The sequence below is a fragment of the Aphelocoma coerulescens genome, assembly GCF_041296385.1.
Source record: "Aphelocoma coerulescens isolate FSJ_1873_10779 chromosome Z unlocalized genomic scaffold, UR_Acoe_1.0 ChrZ, whole genome shotgun sequence".
Lineage (NCBI taxonomy): Eukaryota > Metazoa > Chordata > Aves > Passeriformes > Corvidae > Aphelocoma > Aphelocoma coerulescens.
The window spans coordinates 60,699,350-60,723,221 of NW_027184085.1; the positions used below are offsets into that span (position 1 = coordinate 60,699,350).

Genomic DNA, 23,872 nt, shown 5'->3' on the forward strand with positions numbered 1-23,872 from the left:
CTGCCATGTATAAGAAAAAACAATGTGGATATGTTTTACTGTACTTTATTCATAGCCCTATTACAGGTTTTTGCATCTTCTGCCTGAGATGTAATACCATGAGGGAACAGAAAATCCCAAGTTAGTCATTATGCTGATGCAGAAAAATATTTTTGTGAATCTTATTTTCTAACATGTATCAATCATGGTCAGCATATCCAAATCCAAGCCAAACATTTGTACAATCATCCTCAAATTTACTTTTCTGATATTGGCAAATAAGAGAAAGAACAACAAATTATGACACTATTAAAACACTCTCAATTTAAGTTTGCATGGAAATCATAGACAGAATTTTTTATTATTTCTAAAATACAAATAAATATAAAGAACCTAATGTTCTGACTTATTTGATAAAAAGATATTGGTCATCATAATGATATGGATGGCACCAGGTTCAGAACTATTAAAATGCAAAAAAATCTTATTTTTCCAGTGTTAGCTACCATGCAGAAAAAGTAAACTACGACAAACTGCAAGATTTTTTTCCTATTATAACTATAGTTTTGCTTCAAAGCCACAAGTCAGTAGCATGAGGATGATGAAAAGCAGCTGAACATGAAAATTAAAAACCAGTGCCACAGAAATTCATTATTATTGTTGCTGTATCAATGAAACTCCTTGGAATATTCCACATACTGCTTTCTAGGTTTACTTTGATAATTTTAAGCTCATGCATGCACTGACAAAGAAGAGTTTACCAACAAGTTCCCCTTCTAAAAATTCTCATATAGTAAGTTTTGTTATGTTCTTTATAGAGTATGAACCCCCTAATGCAGTATCAACTTTACAGCTGCCCTAGTGCTGGACATGTTAAACACAAACATTGCAAACTAGTTCCGAATGTGTTATATTTAAATCTCTTTAGAGCTGTCTATAAAAGGATGACCTATCTTTTTATTTCTATCATGAAAAAAGATCACACATGTACAGAGTTTTTTGGTTTTGTTTTTTAAAGTTGAGCAATGGATCTGTACTACACTTGGCTCTGCTACAGGCATTTTAAGGTCAGTCATGACTGAGATGGTGCATTTGAACAATTCTGATTTTCCAAACATGTGATCTGTCATTTTAATGTCCACTAGTGGTGACTGATCAATTTGGCTTAAGTTACAAATTATAAAAATAAATTCACCAAACCAAAAAGACCAGTATTGAAATGGAAAAGAACCAAGCTTTGGTTATAAATATTGGCTTTAACAGAGTCTTTGCTTTCTGAAATGCCTGCAGACAAGCAATATAGTGGTAAGTTGGAAGGAAAGGAAAAACTTACAGTGCTCAAATACTTACTATTGATGGAATCAGAATTTCCAGGCTGAAAATTTTAGGTGCTGCAAGACATGATAAATCTCTAGGGAAATTTATCCTACCTCCAAACTTTATTTAAAAAGTACGCAGCAGAAAAGGTACATATGATTTCAGTTCTAAGTGTAGAATATAGACATGTAGCTTCAAAAGCCAAAGCACAGTATTCTGCAATGACTGGTTCAAAGAATATGATAGATTTCTAGACATCCTCCTGCATCTATGACTCTCCTTAACCCAAGAACAGGAAACAAAAAAAAAACCCTAGGAAAAATGTTTAAGGAGTCAATAGAAGGCAAGGGAAACCAACCTATGAATCCATGTTTCTGGACTCTTTGGAAACTTGGTTAACGCCAGTTTTCCAAGATGCAAATCTTTAAGTGGATTTAAAGTGCCAGACAGTATTAATTCTTTCCTACAAAAGATAAAATAAATCTCTGTGAATGAAAGTAGTAACCTGAAAACAGAACACAAATCCCAGTAACAAATTGCATGGCATTTCCTTTGTATCATAACAGAACTTCAGTGTCAAACTACACAAGTTAAAAAACCCTTTAGTGCATTAATCCATTCTACTGTACTATCCATATGTGCACAAAGAACTTCATGTGAACACATACAACCCATTAGTTCTCAAACCTACCCAGAAATCAGAGTCAACTACCAGTAGGGTTACACACATGAATAAACATCCCTTCTTGAAATTAAGCCCTTAAGTAATTGTGTATAACTGAAAATACTCTTACACATAGCACTCCTCTACACTTACTTTTAAATACTGTTCAAGATACAGTGTCAAGGTTCCCTAAATTTATAAAGAAAAGGGGAATATTCTCTCTGTGTAGACTGTTTTACAAACTTAACAAAAAGGCTGAAATTGCTGAGTTAACTTAAATGTAAAACAATCTCTGGTTAAAAAAAAAAATTACCCTGACAAAACTTAACCTCCTCCAACACAACCCTTCCCAAAGTACTTCCAACAGACACAGCAAAATGAAAATCTGCACTTGGCCTTCTCAACTTCTTTACACAGAATTCCTTGCCCCTCACCCTCTTCTTTCTAGCTTTGTAACTCTTATTGCCTGCCCTGAGCATGTTTGTAGGCATCACCCCATCTCTGGTTACTTCAAGGGCACTATTCTTCGTATCTTATTCTCCAATCTAGTAGGTAGCAGCTTTGAAGTAAAGATACAGTAACTTCCAAAGATACCACATGCAGAAAGAAAACACATATTTCCCAGAACCTGCAGAAGTCACAAGTGAAAACTGAGAGTGCAAGAAGCAGCAGCAATTTTGGTATGAGTTTGGGTTTTGGTTTGGTTTTTGTAATAATTTCTGATTCATCATGATAGGCATGGCTCCAGTAAGTGAGGAGCAGATGATCAACTTTCTGACCAAAAGACCCCAGTGGGATGGGAGACAATATATTCTGGAAAGATCTGCTATCAAATAAGAAGGCAAAACTTCTCTGCAGTCTGTCACAGAACACATAATGCTGTCCTAAAGTTATGGCCTGAGTCTCACAAACAAATCGACATATTTCCTTTCTGTGAGTACGTATTTTCTGTCTGACTTGGTAGTTTTCAGTAGGAAACTGACTCCATCTGGTACTTTGGCTTTGTGTTGCTGTAATTGAATCTTACAACCACAGTCAGAAGCTAATGGTTGCAACACTAACAGAGAGCAAATATTACTTAAAATTGAAGCAGAGTGGGGAAATATATAAATCCTTATCAGAAGTTTTGCTTCTGATAGCTACTGGGACATTTATTTTTATCTCAACAAGGTTCCAGCATGCTTCAGATCAGATGCTTTCAGCCGGTTTTTAACAGGCAGTTCAGATATACCAACCAGAAATGGCAGACTGACCAGACCATTCTGTGCCAGTGCACTCACTTTTGGAAAGCAGACAAAAGAAAGATTCAGGGTCAGCACTGGAGCAGGTGGAACAATTGCCTCATTACTGCAATGCAAAAGGTGATGTTTTGGTAAAAATGACCTACCACACACAGAGAATGAAAATACAGCTGAGATCAGTCTGATACTTAAAACAAATACATGTACATATTTAACAAAGATTTAGATTACCAGGCCATCTACATCCCAAAACCTAAACTTTCAGTGAAGAAATCACTCTTTCCGTATTAAAACATTCACTGTAAGTAAATAGGCTCACACTTAACACACTCTTAAAGTAAACTTCCTCTTTTGCAAAGTTGAGGAGCAGTGCAGACAAGATCCACCTTCACTGCTGTAGTAGAAAAGCTGTTTTCAGCTGTAGTTATTTTCAAATGAGAGATTCTCCCATTCACAAAGGACTGCAAGCACAGCATGACTGAAGTACCATACACACCCACATAAACCTCTAAGCTCTTTCAGCTAACATCCAACCTGGGATACATAACTTCTAGCTCACTTCCTTGCTATGTGGATCACAGATAATGTTTCAGCCTTAAAGATTGTAGCTCCCACAAAAGATAATTTGGAATAATTTAGACTTGCTGCCTTATGCTGACACCTTTGAAGTCATTCATATCTGATAGCAGTATGTTCGACTTTTCAGAGCGTCTTGTTACCTAATGTCTTTTCATCAATTGTACATGCCAGGAAGTATAACAAGAAGAACAAAGGCATTTATGACAATTCCTTTACAATCACTTACTTAAAAGTTTTGGTCATTTTAACTTGCAAGAGTTTTCAACTTCTGAAAACACAGGACAACTGAATTTAGTATCAACAGCTGGAGATATCCCTTATCCTATTCAGTATAACAGGGGGTTCTCTCTCAGTTCCAGGAAGTGACACATTTCCTATTCTTTAGTATGTCTTCCTCTGCTATAGAATTACCTCTTTCTCAGGTCTCAGGGTTTAGGTTATAGTTGCTGCCCTTCTGTAACTTCCCAGTCATTTCTGATTTAAAAAAGTAAAAAAAACCAAATCTATATAGTAGGCACATTACAATTGGTCAGAATAGCTCCAAAGCCAAAGTACACTACGTAGCCTAGATCATATGTTTAAAGTTCTGCATTCTCCTGTGCTTCATTAACCAGACACAACTTTCTGGGATTGTCAGCTGAGCTGAAATGCTCATTTGTCTTCTACAACACCATTTTAGTCTTCTGACTTGGCTCTGCCAAGTCCTGTGTCCTTTCCTAGGACAGGATTTCCTTTTCACTCTCTTCCTCTATCTTCAAGTTTAGTGCTACTGAGTCAACCACTATCTCTGAAGCTCTCAGCAGAATTCAACATACAAAAAAGGGATTATCCCAGACTAAAATGAAAGAGCCAGTAAATTATAAGAAACACACTGTGTGCAGGGCTGCTATTCAGTAAACAACTAGAATACTTTTTATTTTTCAGGCTACTTAGCATCTATGATGATTTTTTTCCCTTAAAATAAAGCAGTGAATTTGTGTACGGAGAATGCAAGATGAACCTGGCATCACAAACATCCTCTGAGCAACAAGAAACTAATCATCCCACAACAGATCCATCATGTTCTGCAAGCAGAGTGCAAATCTCATACAATTAGTTCTCAGCTCGGACTACTTCAGATAATGATTTATCACCAGCATCTGTACAGAACACAGTCTGTTCTTTGTAACTGATTATGCCACACATCTGGCTAGCTTGACCTGTAACTTCACAGAGAAGCTGAAATATATGTCAACATAACTGAAGTGCCTACCCTTCAAAAAAGCAAACTTCCAGCAGGAGCCTAAAACAATGTAGGGCCAGATTCAGCAAAGCTCCTTGGCCAGAGCAGGCTCACTGGTAACCTCCCGAGAAACTGACTGGCTTGTGTAACAAGTACTTCTCTCTGGATGCTAAACAGAGCTTCAAAGACACACTGACTGGTAGATCACTAGTCAGGAATTTGGGGAGTAAGGCTACCTTCTGTAGTAATTGTATATTTTGATAACTCATAAACATCATAAAAGAGAAAACAATCCTCATCCATATTCCTTAACATTTTTAATTCCACTTACAACTTTGAACTACTCTTCTCACGCACATAAAAGCTAACTCAGCTGTCAGGCAGAAAAAAAAGCCAGACTGATAAGGATGAATGCATCTGCAATAAAAGAAAGTCCACAAAACATAAACCAAAAATCAATTGTAAGTATCATAAGATTTAGATTACTGTAACATCTTGTACTTATACAAGTTCCTAATTCCATTTTATCACTTGAAAGCCACTCAAGCTATACATTTTCATGACAGTAAACCCTTTGCTATCACATTCATCCCCCTTTTTTAGACCTGAGGTGCTAGAAAGATACAGATCACAGCAGAATCCTTCAGAACTTCTTCGGCAAAGAAGAAGAAAGAAAAAGCTGGATTTGCCATAACTAGGGCTGACAGCTACACGCAGCCATCATTTTCCTAGGTCATTTTGTTAATGCACCAACTACAACAGTGCACCTTAACTACAGAAGTCCTGTTTTCCATGAATGCACTCCCAGAGACTACCAAAATTTTGTCAGCCCTCCAGCCCTCCTGAAACTACAGCTTTAAGACTGTCTCCAGTCTTACCTAGGCAACAGAAAGAGAATATTCCTCCGAGATTTACAGAAAAGTCATAAGATTACAAAGTTGTAAGGAACTGATGTTTCCGCACCTCCTGAAGAGCAAGAAAGTAAATTCCTGCTCCTCCTCCATCATGTCTCCTGGACAAGTTCAACAGGTACAAGAAAGGAGTGGGGAAGAGGGAAATGTGTTTGAAATAAAGGGCAGACACCTTCCCCCCTTCTCTTGCAGTGTAGCTACAGAGGTCTACTCAGCTATGACAGCCTGCACTGGTAGGGGCAGCAGACTGAGCTGGAACCTGGAAAGAACTACAGAGGGGTAAAAATGAAAACAGTGAATATGCACAGCAGACATCAGTTGAGCACTACCCTCATTAACTGCAGAAGGAAAGAGGAATGGTAGTTCAGTGGGACTTACACACCCTGAAAATGTGGTGCAAACATGTGCCTTCATATGCATTGTAATCTTTAGCCTGCATTAAAAAAAAACAACAAACCAAAACCACCTCCCCCAAAAACCAAACCCAACCAAACAAAAAGACCCCCACAAACAAAAAACCCAAACAAACAAACCCAACCCAACAAAAACCAAAAAAGGGCAGTCTTAAACTATCTGCAATATACAGGAAAGAAGAGATTTTTAACGTTCCTTCAGTACTTCTTAGCTGACAAGTTCTTGCTGTGTCACTACCTACCACTTGAAACAAAGCTTTCAGCTTGCTCATGTAAGGCCCAGGTCTTTCTGATGGCATTTTCTGAGTGCAACATACCTCACGTTCCAAGCAGTGGTGAAGTCGGGGTTCAGCAGTAGCAGGGTGCATGTGATATCTATCAGCTCTACAACAATGGAACAAGAACATTAGGATTAGTAATGATCTGCACACAGCACTGATCTCTCCGCAGTCCCTTACTCATTCCTCAAAGTCTCTCCGCTACTGGCTGCTGTACCTGTGGATGACCACCTCTGTAAAATACTGCTCTGTCTCATTCCAGAAGAAATACTAGCTTAATTTAAGAGGGAGCAAGATCTGCCATATACTCCCTTTCCATTTTTTAAAATAATGAACTGAGTATGCCCTCAGCAAGGAAAGGTAAGTTACACAAAATCCTTGAGTATTCAGTGATTTTAACTGCACACACACTATGTATGAGAAGCAGTGAACTCTTCAAAGAAGATCCAAAGATTTTTAAATACTACAGAGAAGTAAAAATATACCCTACTATTTTAGTATGTAGTATATGGCAGCTAAGCAGTAAGTATATGGCAGCTGCAGATGGCTGCCATATACTCTACTGTTACAAAAAATACACACACTATAAAAAACCTGTAGCTAAAAAATGAAACACCACAGCTATGAATAAGAATTACAAAAGTACTCCCTATTGAACTGCACAGAAAACACTTTAAATACATTGTGAAGTGCTTCAGATTGAAACTTTAAGACTAATTCAGTAAAAATCCTAAGCAAAACTCACATTTGTTTGCATCCCTGCATTTAAGCACTGTATACTGTAGATTTATGTATTACCCTTATTTTTAACTACGTCATACCCTTATTTTTAACTACGTCATAAAAACTGTCTATCCAAAAAACTTGTGACTATCCAAGCTTTTACTGTCAATTAAATTTGGCTACAGTCTCTCCTAATCACCCTGCATTTAACATACTAATTAGATTGTACTTCTGGTGATTTCCAGCAAATAAGAGGTACTTCATTACTTGAAGGAAGAAGATGGTGCTCATGGAAACAGACCTCTGGTTGGTGCAGTTATTATGACTGTAAAATGAACTGTTAAGACGTCGTTGAAAAAATTCAACAGTAACGGGACATAAATTAATTCAAAATGCAAAGGGACACAGCCTCACACATCTTTGAAATGGAAGTCAGTACTTAAGTAGGTGAAAAAGTGAAATACCTTCATATATTACTGGGTTACTGATTGATCATTCATGTCCAGCAAAGAAATTTTGTGTTTTTCATTATGTTCTTCCTTATGAGGAACATGCCAAGCCATCATATAATGCAAGGGGTGATGGGGGGTGTGGTGTGGAATTTTTTAGTGTATTGTTGACTTTGCACTAAGCTGTGATGTTTTGAAAACTGTGTCAAGGAATGAACTTAACTTTCTGTTTTCACAAGTTTTAGGCAAACCCCTCTCTGCTGCCAAGGAATAAATATTTCTCATATGTGCAAAGCTTCTTCCTAATTTACTGCTTGAATGTACCAATATTTTTCCTTGGTATACCCAATTCCTGAACAAGAAGTATTTCAACACCCATTTAATTTTATGCAGCTGACTATCCCAATTCATATAACCAGGACTACCTACATACACAAAATTGAACATACATAAAATTAAACATCTGCTAAGTGTTTTGCGGCTACTGCTTCAATTTTACATTCAAAAGCTAGTTTGGCAACATTTAACAAAACATCTACAGTTAAAATTGTGAGCTGTGATTGTTTCATGTATATTTTCCATTTTACCTACAATAATGGTTTTAGTAACTATTAGGTACTACCACTGTACATGTTACATACACATCAAGCAAAAGTTTATTACAACCTATTTCAGTCTTCTGAATACTTTTTAGGAAAGATTTTCAAAGTCTACTTAGAACCATACAGTTTGTTTAGTCATTATTTCCAATTAATACGACCATTCTGGTAATCTCATAGGTCTGTAACAGCACTCAATCAAGTCCAACTTACACAGAATTTGTTAACATTTTGTCCATTTTCCCATTACAGAGGTTCACTGCATCCTGAACCTTACCAAAGGAAAGATAAAAGGAAAATCTCCAAGTAATATCCAGTTGTTTCATGTCAATGTTCTTTGATGTAAGTAACAGTTGAAGAGTCATGAAGTGTAGATTCTGAGCCAGAGATGTGAAATGACACAGTTTAGTAACCTCTGAGCCACTTTTCAATAGAAAGTCTTATGACAGGTCTGGGACACAATTCTAGTAGTTGCCAGCTATTTCCCCGTGTCAGTAATAAAACCCAACATATCTTATAATTTAAAATTACTTCCTACTAGACACATTTTAGGCAAACTACAGCATTATAGGTGCTCACACTGAACATGCGCTTTTGCACATTAAAGTCTCCCCAACTGCAAAATGACGAATAAAACAATAAGGTTTTAGCTTACTTTTTAAATATGGCTATATCCAATTTTTTAGATATTCTGGGAGCAGTTTATAACAATTTCAGAAAACCATCCTGACATAATATAAATAGCACGCATGCATAAATTTAAAAAATAATGGAGAAAGGATAAGAACATATTGTAAAATTCAGATTTCTAAACTGAAATAATTGCAAGAGGAGCAGTCATTATTCTGGATTCCAAGTATACAAACGAAACTGTAACTAAATTAAACACCTGTGTCACTAACCTACCAATGAATGACAATAAAGTACCTTCTTCTTCCAAGATCCCATCAGAAAAAATATCAGATGCCACATCTAAAAACAGACACTTAAATCTGGTTTTCTCCTCTGTTCTATTTTAAATAGCTTACAACGACTCAAACAAAACAGAAGAGGTAACTAGAGACTACATCTGCAATCATCATTTATAACAAGCTTCAATAGAATATACAACTGAGTTCTGAAGCAGTAATAGACAAATCTACCTCTTTACTAGATGCAAAAGAAAACAACTACCCTGCCAAATTCCAAGCATACACTTTTGTCAAAAGCAATCTGGAGCCAAATCCTTGAGAATACTGAAAAAAAAAAGGAACATCTCGTGACAGGATAGACATACTTATGACACATTAGAGACAAGTCTCTAAGCCAACCTGGGAAAGATTTTTGCCTTCATTCTCTCCACCACTGCAGTTCAGTTTCTGCTAAAACTTTCTATCAAATTTGAAACTTAATTACGGTAAAACATACTAAACTCCTTTTCAAACAGGTCATTAACATTAAGGCCCTGATTGTGTTTTACAGTGGTTACAGAAAACCTCAGCAGACATGAAAATACTGTAGATCACCTCTTCTCACGCATCTGAAACTGACTTTTGTAAGCGAAGAGACAAAGCAGAATGGGAGTTTCATTTTCAAAAGAAAGCCAAACAAGTTGCAGGCACTAAAATTCATCCTACTGCTGTATTCACTGACAGAGTTTTCTGAGCTGCATTTTGAGAGGAAGGGTTCTGCAAGGTTTCACCCGTGAGGGAAGCAGAGGCTCACAGACACCATCCCTGTGGCATCATGGTGCGTCACCACAACAAAGCACCTGCCCTGCTGTGACTGCAGCAGGGTGCTAGCGCACAGGTAATGGCTATCAGTCATCTTCAGACATCCGAAAACATGACACAGATCTCAATTTCAAGTTTGGCTGGAAACAAGAAGTTTCTTTCTGTGTGGAAACTTCAACGGTGAGACTTCAAAGTAACACTTGACACCAAAATCAAGTCTCCCTGCTGGAGATCTGCAGCATAATAACAATACACATCCCAAACTCCTACCTCAGACCTCCAAAAGCACTGCAATGAGAACCACTGGTGTCGCTAAGATTGCCTGTGCTAGCAGGTTCAACTGTTCAAATGTTGAAGTTTGTATCTCGCTATGTGTCAGTCAACATTAGTTTTATTCCCTGTATTAAATCTCTTTTTACTGATTTTGTAGTCGTCTGCATGATAAATGAGTGTCTGGAGTGATGTCACAATCAGTTTCTATCAAAACTGAATAAATCAGCAGCAGCTTGGTGGCAGTTATCAAAAAGATCCTGGTTTCTAACCACAGAACACAAAGGCCAAGAAGAAATGAAGTTAGTTATGTTAGCAATACACATCCCCTAGGAACAGTCTTTTAAAGATGTCTGTAATGACAAAAAATATTAAAGTAAATAAATTCTGTGAAAATAAAAAATAAAGGGCAATGTAAAATTTTTTAAGTCCATAAAATACTTTTCCTAGATAATCACATAATGACATGACATCAACCCTCTGGGAGGAGTGTGGGAAACACAATGACACAAAAACACACAAAAAAATCTGTTAGACAAAAATAAAATACAATCAACAGGTCAGTCATACCCAGCAACACATGAAAACACTCCAACTTCTTTGAGCAACTCTTTTGAAGGGTAATTAATTCTAAGGATCAAGCCAGCGCACTGTTACTCTAACACACTCAAGGTGTACAGCTAGCACTGAAGACTCCATGTTGCCAGGTGAATGCATTCCTCCTTGTCATGATCTGCCTTGACTGCCATTTCACGCCACTTTTTCCAAAACGCTTTCATTATGCATCTCTATGTTTGTAATAAGGAATCAAAGTGTGTTTAACAAATCTAAGTGTGTTTAGCAGATCTAGACTCTGCCACCAAGTAGACAAAAGTAGGCAACATTCACTGCCTTAAGAATGCTCCTACTCCAAGATCCACTAAAGACCTCAACCTTCTTTCTCCATATCACCCCTGAATGCAAAAGAAGCTCAAGTACACATTTACAGACTTGACCAAGTCTACGACGGTGTTGGTCAAGTCTATAAATGTGACTGTGCCGTACACTGCACTTTAATGAGGATCGGTGCACAGCTGGGTTCATCCACTTAAAGTGAAACAGATTACAGCAATAAAATACTAAAGAAGAGAAAAGCAGGTATCAAAAGAGAGATGCTACTGACCAGACACCTCCTCCTGATCTACACTGCTACTTGGAAGATACCACAACAATAAACAAAAAACTTGTTTCATAAACTAGTTACTCTTTCTCATTCTTACTCTGAACAGGACACCTTATAAGCAGTTAAATACCTCCTGTGTCACATCTGTTCATAATTCTTTATTTTGAATTTTTTTAAAGAACATATACCAAAGAATTTTTCATGCAAGTTAAAACTAACTAAAAACCAAACCAAAACAAAGAGATGAGAAAGGAAATAAAACTTTACTATTACCAAGCTGTAGGGAGTAATACTTTGTGATACCTCTTCATCTGAAACACTGCACTCATTTCTTACTTTAGATATATGCATCACCACATTTTCCTTCTGACTCAGGAAAACAGGAGGAAATTCTTTCTGTATCAAGTAACATCACTTCCCTAAATAACTCACTGAAGTAAGCTGTCTCTCTCTAACCTTTCCAGTTTGGGCAAGAGAGAAAGAAATTACATTTTCAACTAAATGATCCTACATTTTGTTTAAGCTGTTAAGATGCACAATCCAAAGCCTGCTCTCCTCAGTAACCATCACTTCTTCCAGAATAGGTTAAGCTGGCATTAAGAAGGGTAAATGATCCAGAGAAGGGCATTAAGTGCACCCTCAGTCAGTTTGCAGATTACACCAAGCTGGGTGGGAGTGCTGATCTGCTGGAGGGTAGTAAGGCTCTGCAGGGGAATCTGGACAGGCTGCATTGATGAGCCAAGGCCACTTGTATGAAGTTCTGATAGGTCCTGCCCCTGGGTCACAACAACTCCATGCAACACTAAGGCTTGGAGGACAGTGGCTGGAAAGATGTTTGGTGGAAAAGGACCCAGAACTGTTGGCCAGAACCAACTGAATGTGAGCCAGCAGCGTCCTCAGGTGGTCAAGAAGGCCAAGGGCATCCTGGCTTGGATCACAACAGTGTGGCCAGCAGGATCACACCAGTGACCGTCTCCATGTACTTATCGAGACATCAATGTGCTGGAGTGAGTCCAGAGAAGGGCAACTGGAGCACAACTGTTGTAAAGAAGAGCTGAGGGAGCTGGAGGTGTTTAGCCTGAAGGAAAGGAGTTTTGGGGGAACCTTACTGTTCTCTATAGCTACCTAAAAGGAGGTTGTAGCCAAGTGTCAGTCTCTTCTCACAGGTAACAAACAACAGGATGAGAGAAAATGGTCTTGGGCTGCATCAGGAGAGCTTTAGGTTGGATATGGGGAAAACTTTCCTCACTGAAAAGTGTTGTCAAAATTGGAACAGACTGCCCAGGAAGTGGTGGAGTCACCCTCCCTACAAGCATTTTAAAAGACAGGTAAACACAGCACTTAGGAACACGGTTTAGTGTTGGACTTGGCAGTGACAGGTTTATGGCTGGACTCTGACCTTAAAGCTCTTTCCCAAACTAAAGGATTCCACGATGAATAAAAAATGTGCACTAAGAATCATGTAATATTCTCTTCTCCAACCCAGAACTTACCGTCTTTGTTCAGCCACTGTTTTCTTTGTCTGTAGAGGAGAAGTTTATTGTGGACATACGGCAAAAGAAACTTCACACACCAGCTCTCCACACCAAGCTTGTTTTCTACCAGGACAATAGGGCTCCGGTTATATCTGGCTTCAGGGCAGGGTATTAATCCGATTTCATCTCTTAAAAAACAGAAAGAAATATAATTAAGATTATTTCATGTAGGTGACAATTTTTTTCTCAATAGCGCATGCTGGCAATGCTTCCCAGCCAAACATTTCATCATCTTTTTTTTACTCATCTTTGCTGAAATCTGTATTCTGAAAAGTTTTATTCGATTTTCACAAAGATCCTAAATGACAAAGGCCCCATTTTTATTGTGTTTATGTTGTCATCCAAGCAGTTTAACTCAGCTGAATCAACACAAGCACCCCTGTTTTTGTAATAAATGTGACAGAGCTGCAACAACTGCTTCAGCAAGAGAAACAGAACATGTTAACCAGTACAGGCACCTGACTGACCAAACGCTACCCAGGTGTGCCCTGCAGTAGTAGCCTGACCAGGTGCGCTGAGACTGAAGATGACACAGAAGAAAACCACATAGAGAGCCATATGCTCCCTTCCACACATACCATTTTTCATTGTCCCATGCAAGGCAGCATGATCAACAGGGGGAAGATTTGAGACACAGAGGGCAGTCTGATGAGATCACAATTCTGTAGGAGAAACTTAAGCCTTTAAAACAACAATGACAAACACAAGCATTCGCACCAGCAAACCAAGCAGAAGAGACTCAGCTGTTTAGTTTCAATGGGCCATTCCATATTTTACTTTTTCATCAGGTTTTTCTAGCATGTTGGAATAGCAGCTTCAGCAGCTTCTTAAAAATAAACACAGCTCATCAAGGATTCACACTTGTTTGGACAGAAACCAACATTATTTTATGCTTTCCATTATGCATAATTTCTCCACCGACTCCCATTCAATGGAAAAATTTGTTGCTAAAGAAGGAAATCCTCAGCTGTCACACAGGACAAAAAACATTTCTTGTGAGCTCAGAAATGAATTCTCCATCTCAAGTTTTCTTAATACAAGATCTACAGATACACTTCAAGTGACAGCCTCTCAACCTCAAATTATCTTAAATAAATTTTATTACTGGGTACACTGAGTGTGCTGATTTAGGTCTGTGTCTTCACTGGATTATTACTGAAGTAACCAAAAGAGGCACAGTGTGCTTTTTTAAGAGTGTATTTGCTTATTCAGAAAACAGACTCAATCTTCCATGTATCACAACATATATCACATGCCACAAAAAGCACAGGTAAGGTGATCTCAAGGTAAAACATTTGCAAATCACGTGGCTCTGTCTCCAAACATACACTCAGGTCCCTTTAGCTTCCCTAGTCAGCTGAGAACAGAGAGAAGAAAAAAAAGCATTCTCCTACCCCACCAAAAGCAAGCAACGGGTATCAAACCAAGATCCTCATGTGTGCTGCTCCATTTAACACAAGCTAAGCCCTTCAAGAAGCTAGTAAGATTAAACCTAAAATGACATTCCAGTCTGCTCCTTTCAATACATTATCTTAAAAGCCTGAATTTTGTACTTATTGCTGGGTCTTTCCTTTGTGAACACTAAACCTGGTCCTTGGCCAAACTTTGCCTGGCCTTGCATACAGGGACGTCAAAGGCCTCAAAAGCAATGAAGATGCAGTCAGGCACAGCTTGGCTAATTAGCTCTGTGAATTACCACAAGAACTTACCAGCTGTAACTTACAAACAGTACACCAAAGGTAAACAGCAAGGAGAGAAAAAAATCCACAAAACACACATCCACACCTTTACTTATTGCCAAATGCAAAAGGTCTGACTTGGGTGAGCTAAGTTTCACAATACTGCTTTGAACATGCCAAAATGATACACGGGTATAGTTTGCACAAAGCTGACAAGTCAGGCTGAAACACTTCAAATCCAGAATGCACTCTGAAAGTCAAAATCACCAGAGGACTAGACCCACTGCACAGTGAAATGCACTAAGACATAGTGCAATACAAAAAATGCTTTATCTGGTGACTACTCAGTTTTTGTGAGGATGCAAACCAAGATTTGTCATCTGGTAACAACCTTGTCTCCAACACTTTGGTATAATTTTTGATGATTCATGCGCTTCAGAAATCATGTTGCATTCAGTTCCTGAGAATCAACAGAATTCACAGTGTGAAATACCAGCGACGCAGATTTTTCTAAGGTGGGGTGCCTATCTCACAAAACAATTTATTCAGGGCACCATCTATCTGTCCTTCTGTAGGTCACTCAGATCTGCAAAAGGACTAAGTAATAGGGCAAGCCTACCAGGAGACACTGCTCAAGAATGACTGCAGTGTCTGCTCCATCATGCACCCAAAGCAAGCTTCTGCAGCAGGACTCAGATACAGACACTGCTGAATTAGTGCTTGTGAAATGAAGTGACTGACCGTGCAAAACATCCCAGCCATATGATGGAAGCTGTGTCTGTTCATATGACAGGACTGCCCAAACTCACTGCAGAATGGTCAGTCCCTGCATTTAGGTCAAGTGACAGGTGCAAAATGCCCTCAGTACTGAAGGAGACATTAACTGAGGGCTGCTGTTCATTGGTATTTGTATCATTAGTCTAAAGTAAGATTCAGTTTCTCTCCCCAGATTTCCCAGTTTTCTGATATTGTCTCTTGAAGTTTAGAAGTTATTTGGTGCCTTTAAATTTATTTTCCTCAAAGCAGGCACCACAGTCACGTTCCAAAAATTTCACAAATTATGTCTATATTTACAGGATACCACATTAGTTCATATTCCTGAAATATGCTGTGGAAACAAGCAGGAAGTAGTGGAAGGTTTTCAGTGTGTTGTCATGAAGTCTTAAGCCATTACAGAGCTTCTTCAGCCTGAGCTGAGAAGATGTGCAAAATGACATCTGAGAGACCCTGGAGCTGTAAAATTCAGACCTGGTCCATAATGCAAACCTTAGCCAGGACAGAACAGTACTGACAAGCCATTGCAGCACCTGCTTCAAGAGTCCCAGTATGTTGACTCAGCCATTCAATGGCCCTCCCCACAACAAACCCTAGCCAATCTGCTTTAAACTTTTAAAGCCATGATAATACGAAAAAGTTCCCTCTGTCACAAATCCATGATACCAGGGTACATCGGGTAGGAAGCATTTTGTGTGACACTACCATGATGGGTCTTCAGCTTTAGGCACTCCATGTGGACAGACCTTCTCTGACTTCTTTTCTGGAAGATCACCTTTAATATAATCCAACCTCTCTTGGCAAAATATAAGCAGTACCTTTATATTTTGTACACAAATGCTGGGCTACCATCTAAGAGTTCATCTTGCCAGTTATTCCCAACAAATTCATGTACTTTTTTGAGAAGTTCATCTGTTTCTGCTTCATTTTACACGTAAAGAAACAGCAAAGTTCAAAGAGAAAGTATATATTGATCTGCTTGCTGTTGGTCATCTGTTTAGTTCCACCGGGATAGTTCACATATGTGACTTTATCAAGATCTGTGCTTGGAATACTGGGTAAAAACACTTAAATGTAAAAGAAGGCTCACAAAATTGAAAACTAGTATGCTGACACAGTTATCTAACTGAAAATAAGTGGTGCTATCAGAGAGAAAAGGCAAAAAGAATTTTGCATTGCATATTTAGTTAGAAGCTCATCTTAAAAAAAAATACACAGTCTTGTTGCAAATTTCATTTACAGTGAAAAAAGGAGAAATATCAATCCTATGTTGTATTTAGTCTAAAACTTTATTTTTATATGCTTTTTAGTGCAGATCCCATTTTAAAACTTAGGAAACTATGAACCTATCAAAACAAAACACTCATTCTGACAGATGCTAAGTGGGTAGGTGTACAAACAGCCAAAGACAAGGGTCAACAGATGCTGGAGAGGAGGTGAGTAGGGGACAAAAGTATAGTAAGTGAATAGGAACATCATGCATGTAGCACATTCCTTATTTTCAGTGAATCTAGGCAGATCCCACATGAAAGAATTCAAACCTGGATCTGTAACATGCTGAATTCAGGAGGATACCACGTGTCAGGAACTGCAGCTGGCCAGCAGCAGGAAGGCAAGACGCAGATACATGGAAACACCCGGCCAGCACGGCTGCAGCCTGGTGCTCCCGAGGCACAGAGGCAGCACAGCAAAGGGCCCACAGCCCACACCGGCCTGCAGAGTCCCATTCCAAGTAGTTTCAACCACGTCAGAAGTCTACCAAACAAAACTGTCACCTTTTCTACTCTGAGGGATAAACTAGCAGCAGGTTGTGCTTTCTGATTTGAAGCATTCCACAGTGCATCAGTCTCAACACACACAACTCTTGCAGCCTACTTTCATCTCTGAGACTGTATCTATGAGAGAAAACTGCAATAACAGCATATTCTTCAAAAACACCATCTCAAAGTTTGCTACCAATAAAGAATTCTGGCAGAGGAGTGGGAACTATGAAAAAATCAGAACATTCATTCATAAATACTGGCTGTTTACAGCACATTATGCTTCACATCCTAAAAATGAAGCTTCAAGGCAAAACGCAGCCTTTTTTTAAACAGCATCCATATGCTGCATTTTAAAATCTGGCCGCCCACCGAGATTGCTTACTACATTTAGAGAAACATGAGGGTATTTATTCTAACCTTCTCTTTTAAGCAAAGGGGTAAATTAGGTGCCATGAAATTTTCCCATGCAATTGTTTAGCTTATCACTTTCTGGAACAGATTAATAGGCCACCACCTCAGAGACTGCAGAGTTTCCAACTGACACAAATACACCTGACTTAAGTTATGAAGTTGTTATTCATTATATGCTACCTTACTTGCCATAACTAACATGGAGCTTGCGTGTAGGTTGAAAGATACTTCCCTAGTTTGTGTCTTAAAGGCTGGGGAAATATGTTCTGGGAAACAGAAATATGGGAGGCACTTAAAACAGGGTCTCAAGGCTGGTCAACAATGGAACTGAAAATAAAACACACCATCTGCCCCCGAAATTGCTGGATATATCCTACTGTCACAAAATAGCAATTACTGTAGTTTGTATTTTCATAGTCATTCTGTCTCCCTCAAAACAACACACAATGAAAAGCACTGGCACCTCTGCCAACAGATACAGATTTGAAGGTGGCATTCACCACACAGCTCTGTTTGTGCAAGGGTGCAAGTCAGGAGGCTTCAATCCTGAGCTTTGCTCCCACCAGCGCCAGAGCTCTGTTCCAGGCACACCGAGAACCCGCTGCTTCCTGCTGGCCCACCCGCCGGGAACGCTCAGCCCCATCCCGACCGTGCGATGCGTTTAACACTGCCAAACATCGAGTTCAGAGAGAGGTCAACCTAGCAACTTTTCTTTGAAAAGATACTCATCGCTTCCAGACTGCGGAGCCCCCGCTGGTTTCCATGACTCGGTAGGTTTTACCGGCGAGGTGGTTCTGGCCGCCGGGCTGCGGACGCACCGCACGGGTCTCCAGCGGCTCAGGCCCCCGGAGCGAGTCCGCGGCATTTTCCAGGAGAAGCCGCGGCAGCAGGAGAGCACCGAGGACAAGGGCACGGCGCCCTGCCCCAGCGAGGCACAGGTGCCACCGCAGCCGCCCGGAGCCGGCCCTCCCGCTCGGAGGACACCCGGCCGGTCCCCGCGGCCGCTCACGGCGTGACCTTGGGCCCGGCCCCGGCCGGCCCCGGCGGGACCCGCACCCCGCCCGCCGGCGGCCGCAGAGCGCGCACGGGCCGCAAGGCGGGCAGCGCTCCCTCCGCGCCGCCCGGCCCCGGCCGCACTCACATGTGTGGGTTCCGCTGGAAGGCGTTGCGAATGTCCTTCACGACCCGCTGCACCAGCACCGCCACCTCCTCCGGCGACTCGGCCATGTTCCCGCAGGCGGCGGCGGGAGCGCTTCCGGGGCAGCGCGGCCGCGGCGGGCGCGGGGCGGTGCCGGGGCGCGGCCGGCGGGGCACGGCGGGAGCGGCCGCCGATCATGCACGCGGGGCTCTGGTCAGTGCGTGCCTTTATGTCAGCAGTCGCGCTGGACCACGTAGCTTTAAAAGATAAGCATGTGTGTATAGCTTCTCTTCACTCCCAAGAGACATGGGAGCGCTTATCTTCGAGGCTGAATGCGAAGAGGCGATTGTGATTCTGAACCGTAACTTCTGTATTTGCTTGTCATTTGGAAATTAATGTATTTACAAAGCATTAACTGTGCGTAGTTGAATTGTCTCTAATTTGAAAGCTTGCAATGTCGTCATCATTATCTGCTTATCATTACCTTCTCCCCCCGCCAAGAGGCCTGGTAGACTCTTCCGTATATTTTCCTTAAAAATATAATAAAATAAAAAATAATTTTAAAAAGATCTGGAGAAGAGTGCTCCGTCAATGAGAGGTATAGAAAAACAAATAGAAAAGTCCCTCAGAGAAACACTGAATGTGTTCTTACGTGCTGAAGTTGCCAGCTTTTTGCTGGATTTATAGGTAAACTAACCTTAAATTTGAAATGTATTTCTTGTTGGCTCTTGCCTTTCTGTTACTTAAATGTTGTCATATTTCATTGATTCCTGAGGTAACATTGCTATCTTTGTCTTTCATGTATTCGTGAAATAATATTTTTAGGTGTTTATGGATGCCTCTTTAAGCTATAAATGGCTGTATTTTTCTACATACATGCTTTATTCTCATTTTCACAATATGCTTTTGTTTTGTTTAGACTCACATTCCTCTGGTTGAAGGTTATATGGAGCATGTACTCCGGATCTAGAAACCAGGATTTCCTGCATTCCCATTTTCCATAATTTTCTTCTTTTCACCATTATAATACTACCTTTCAGACTGTGGGCTGGGTACTTTATTGCAATACTAATGTCAGTAGCTAGCCTGAGCATCTCAGGGTTGGGTTTTTGTTCTTGTAATTCTGTAAAGAGGTTTTGGTGAATTAGACCTATTTCACCAGGGGCATAAACTGTAGAAAATACACCATAATTAAATAGTCAAGAATTACCTCTCTAGCATCTTGGTCCTCACAGATGTCAATCCACCCTAATATCAGGATTCTGAACTGAATGCCTTTGCTAGCCAAAGACAGGCAGCACGTGTTGTGTTAACAGCTCCAGTACAACCTACTTGCCAAAATATTTGAGAAACTTATTTATTACAATAACTACATAAACACTGAAATCAAGTAGACTTTTTATTTCTTTTCTTTCAGTAGTTCTTTTTACTCCAGTGCATGCCCAGGAAAAAGAGGATGTAATAGTGTGAGGCAGATCTAAATTACCATCTTCAGAGTAGTAAACAATTGGTGTGTTCTATTTGCTGTGAAAACAAATGATGCTTTAATTTTGGTTTTAGGCTTCAACTCAGTAATTTTTTAATACAAATAATAGTAAGACAAGAGCCTGAAAAGTCATATGGCCCTTGAAATGTGATATTAAGAGATTGTTGCCTTGGACAAATTTGGGCCTCTGCAAATTTGTTTGAAGGTTCAGTGTGTTGAACTCTAAATTAGAAAACTAATTGCATATGGGAATTTTTGATGGGCCTTCTTAATACCCCATATGTTAAGTGGAAAAATTTAGACCAAACAATGCTGGTTTCAGGTAACTGTGTTACATGTCTGTGCTGCTCCAGGTTTTCATTCACCTTGTAGAATGTATAGACTCTGTTTTTATGATGTGTGGTATCTGAAATTATTGAAGTAAACTGATACATTCTGGATGTCAAATAAGCAAAAATACAAATAGAGGAAAGGTATTGCAACACTTGGTGAGCATTGGGAGATATTTTTAGCTGAAAAATGCAAACTGTTTTTCAAAATAGCTTGGATTGCTGTGTTCAGCATAACCCTGAAATTTTAATTTATGCCTATTTGCCATGCTGGAAAGGATTAAGTCAGCTTTAAGTAAATAACAATATACCTCTTCTGGCTCACTGCCTTCTCACTTTGATCTGTGCAATTTGTTCGTGTATGGGTTTGAGTCACATTTATGAAAAGCAGCAAATTGAAGTTCAGTCAGGGAATACATTGACTGAAATAGTTCTAGCTATGAGGTTGGTTTGGGTTGGGCTTTTGTTGTTGTAATTCTCTAAAGAGGTTTTGGTGAATTAGACCTGTATAAAACACCTTTAAGATGTCATTAATCATGACAAAAATACTCTGTGGATTGAAAGTCTAATTTTTGGGTTTCAGATGGATTGGGGTTTTGGTGTTTTTTTTAGTTTTAGTATGGGCTATAAGTGAAAATCAGTCATAACAATGCAAAGTTATGAAAGTACTGAAAATTCATACAAAACTACTAATGTACTTACAAGCTGAAAAAGGAGTTATTTAGAATAGTGCAATCAACTGACAATATACTGTCTATGACTTCATGCATACCTTTTGAAGAGGACTGAATATTAAATTGCTATTCTTATTCAAATGCCATAATATAAGTTATTTAATTGTACATCTTGGCAATTATATACATTGTCAAAACTAGTGAGGTAGGCATTGGTATTAATATTGCACATGATACTTTATAGTAGCTTTTGGGAGTGATTCTTGAGTTGTCAGCCAAGAATGCTTACTTGCTGTAATTTTGGGGAAATGATAGTAATTTACTTCAGAAAATATTCTTTTGTTAAATTTCACATAGGGCGTAAACTGTAGAAAATACACCATAATTAAATAGTCAAGAATTATCTCTCTTGTTACACACAGAAAAGAAATTTCCCTGAGTAATCCATTCCTATCTGGGGCAGTCTCAAAAGTATTGGAAGCAATTTGCTTGAGGACTTATTCTCTCATGGGTACAGAATAATATATCCTTCTAACTATCAAAAGTGACATAACAAACTCCTATTGCATTAAACTTGCCTTAATAAATGCCTAAAAGGTTAAAATCTTGCAATTTAGATCCAATTCATCGGGTGTGAAATGTAATTAATTTCTTCATGGCCACCTTTGCGAAACAAGTAATAATCTTGGCTGCTTTCTGTGCCCTCCGGCTATTTTAATTTGTTACAGCTTTACTAACAGGTCCGACTGAGTTTAGTGCTGTTGATTTCAGTATCATATTTTTTGTGAAAACCTGTCACCGCTGGTACTAGTTGTCGCCCCCTTTGTGAGGGAACAAGTGCATGGGGAAATGGGCACATCAATCTTAGTGATTTCCCATGGCCTAATATTTTTCTAAGCAGATCACACTGCATGGCCAACACAAGGGAAAGTGCATAGCCACTGTCCTTGCTTTTCTATTTATTACAAAGATTGTTTGAAAATTTAACAGCTATGATACAAATGCAGGAGGTCACAGCACATTTTTTTGTATAATGAAAAGCCTGAGTCTTCAGATCTTTCAGTGATGATTCTTTAACATCAGAGAGTGTGGGGGGTATGTATATAGTTTTATACTTAGTAGTTGTGCAGGTGTTTGGCTTTTCAGGTTGGCAAATATAAAGATTGTTGCTGTTTTAGATGTGCAGCCGTGGTGACTGAGTTAACAGTACTTTGGTTCAGGCCACACTGACAAACAGGCCTGAATGAAATCGACCCTGATGTGCAAACCCTTGCAAACTTGTGTGAAGTCACAACTTACTGGGGACTAATGTCCTGACCCAGAACAGCAGTACCTTGTCTGGTCTGGAATTAGGTGGAAAGAAGCATTGCACACCTGCACACACACCAAAGATGTGTTTGATGACAAGGCTGTCACTTCACACTACAGGTGTCTACAGTGACCAGAGCCCACTGAGTTCTCCTGCACAGAGATCTCTTGGACAGGGATGCTTCTGAGTTACGTCTCAAGACTGACAGACTCCCTTATCCAGCATTTGATGTCTACAATGAGGGATGATATAAAAAGATCTAAAACTATATTGTAGACAAGTGAATTATTTTACATGCAGTAAGTACTAGGTTGTATGACTGCTGTTTAGTCATTGTTTAATACAGTATTTGGTTAGCCCCACAACACTGACTCAGAGTTGGAGAATCATTAAGGTAAGAAAAGATGTTCAAGATCACTGTGTTCAACCTCCGACTGACCATCCACCATGTCAAAGAAACCATAGCACTAAGTGCCATGTCCAGTCGTTTCTTGTACTCCTCCAGGAATGGTGACTCCATCACCTCCCTGGGCAGCCCATTCCAATGTCTCAGCACTACTGCAGTGAAGAAATTCTCCTCATATCCAACCTGAACATCCCCAGGTGCAGCTTAAAGCCATTTCTACTTATCCTGTTGCCTGTGAGAAGAGGGCAACCCGCCTATGCCCTCCTTTCAGGCAGTTGTAGAGAGTGGTAAGTTCTCCCTTGAGTCTCAGTTTCTCAAGGCTAAACACCCCCAGCTCCCTCAGCTACTCCTCACAGGACTTGTGCTCCAGGCCCTTTGCCAGCTCCATTGCCCTTCTCTGGACACGCTCCAGCCCCTCAATGTCCTTCCTGCGTTGAGGAGCCCAAAACCAGGCACAGGACTTGAGGTGTGGCCTCACCAGTACAGGGAGAGCTGACTCCTCCCAGTCCTTGTCCTGCAACCCTGTTACAGCAGTGTTCAGACATTGTCAAGTACTTCCGGCTTTGCTCCAAGGAAGCTCCAAGGTTTATGTGAAGAATTCATGGTATGTTGTTATTGCATCAAAATTTACTATTCTAGTATAACAGTTTTACTGCAATATATTACATTTTATGATAAAGGTTGCTTACCACTGTAAGGAGTTTGGCTTGGTTCATCATGTGGTCAGTAAGCATCAGTGGGTTTGTGGAAACAGCATCATTGACAGACAGTGCAAACATGATCCTCCAATGGATGAAAGATAAAAGGAATGGAAGCAAACCTCACTCTAAAATATTCTGATTTTTTTGG

At 39.7% G+C, this 23,872-nt stretch overlaps 1 protein-coding gene across 3 annotated transcripts in view; it reads right to left on the reverse strand.

The window, feature by feature from the left end:
* PTAR1 (protein prenyltransferase alpha subunit repeat containing 1) overlaps positions 1 to 18,934 on the reverse strand; it is a 37,258-nt gene extending 18,324 nt beyond the window's left edge. For 2 of the 3 annotated variants that reach the window (XM_069001064.1, XM_069001063.1), the window contains exons 1-4: positions 18,823 to 18,934; positions 13,013 to 13,182; positions 6,644 to 6,710; positions 1,655 to 1,759 (exon numbers count right to left, since the gene is read on the reverse strand). In XM_069001064.1, the coding sequence (XP_068857165.1) occupies positions 1,655 to 1,759; positions 6,644 to 6,710; positions 13,013 to 13,182; positions 18,823 to 18,908 (428 nt within the window). In that variant the 5' untranslated portion in view covers positions 18,909 to 18,934. The remainder of the gene's footprint in view (positions 1 to 1,654; positions 1,760 to 6,643; positions 6,711 to 13,012; positions 13,183 to 18,822) is intronic. The other variant, XM_069001066.1, reaches the window with a different exon arrangement.
* Positions 18,935 to 23,872: the final 4,938 nt, after the last annotated feature.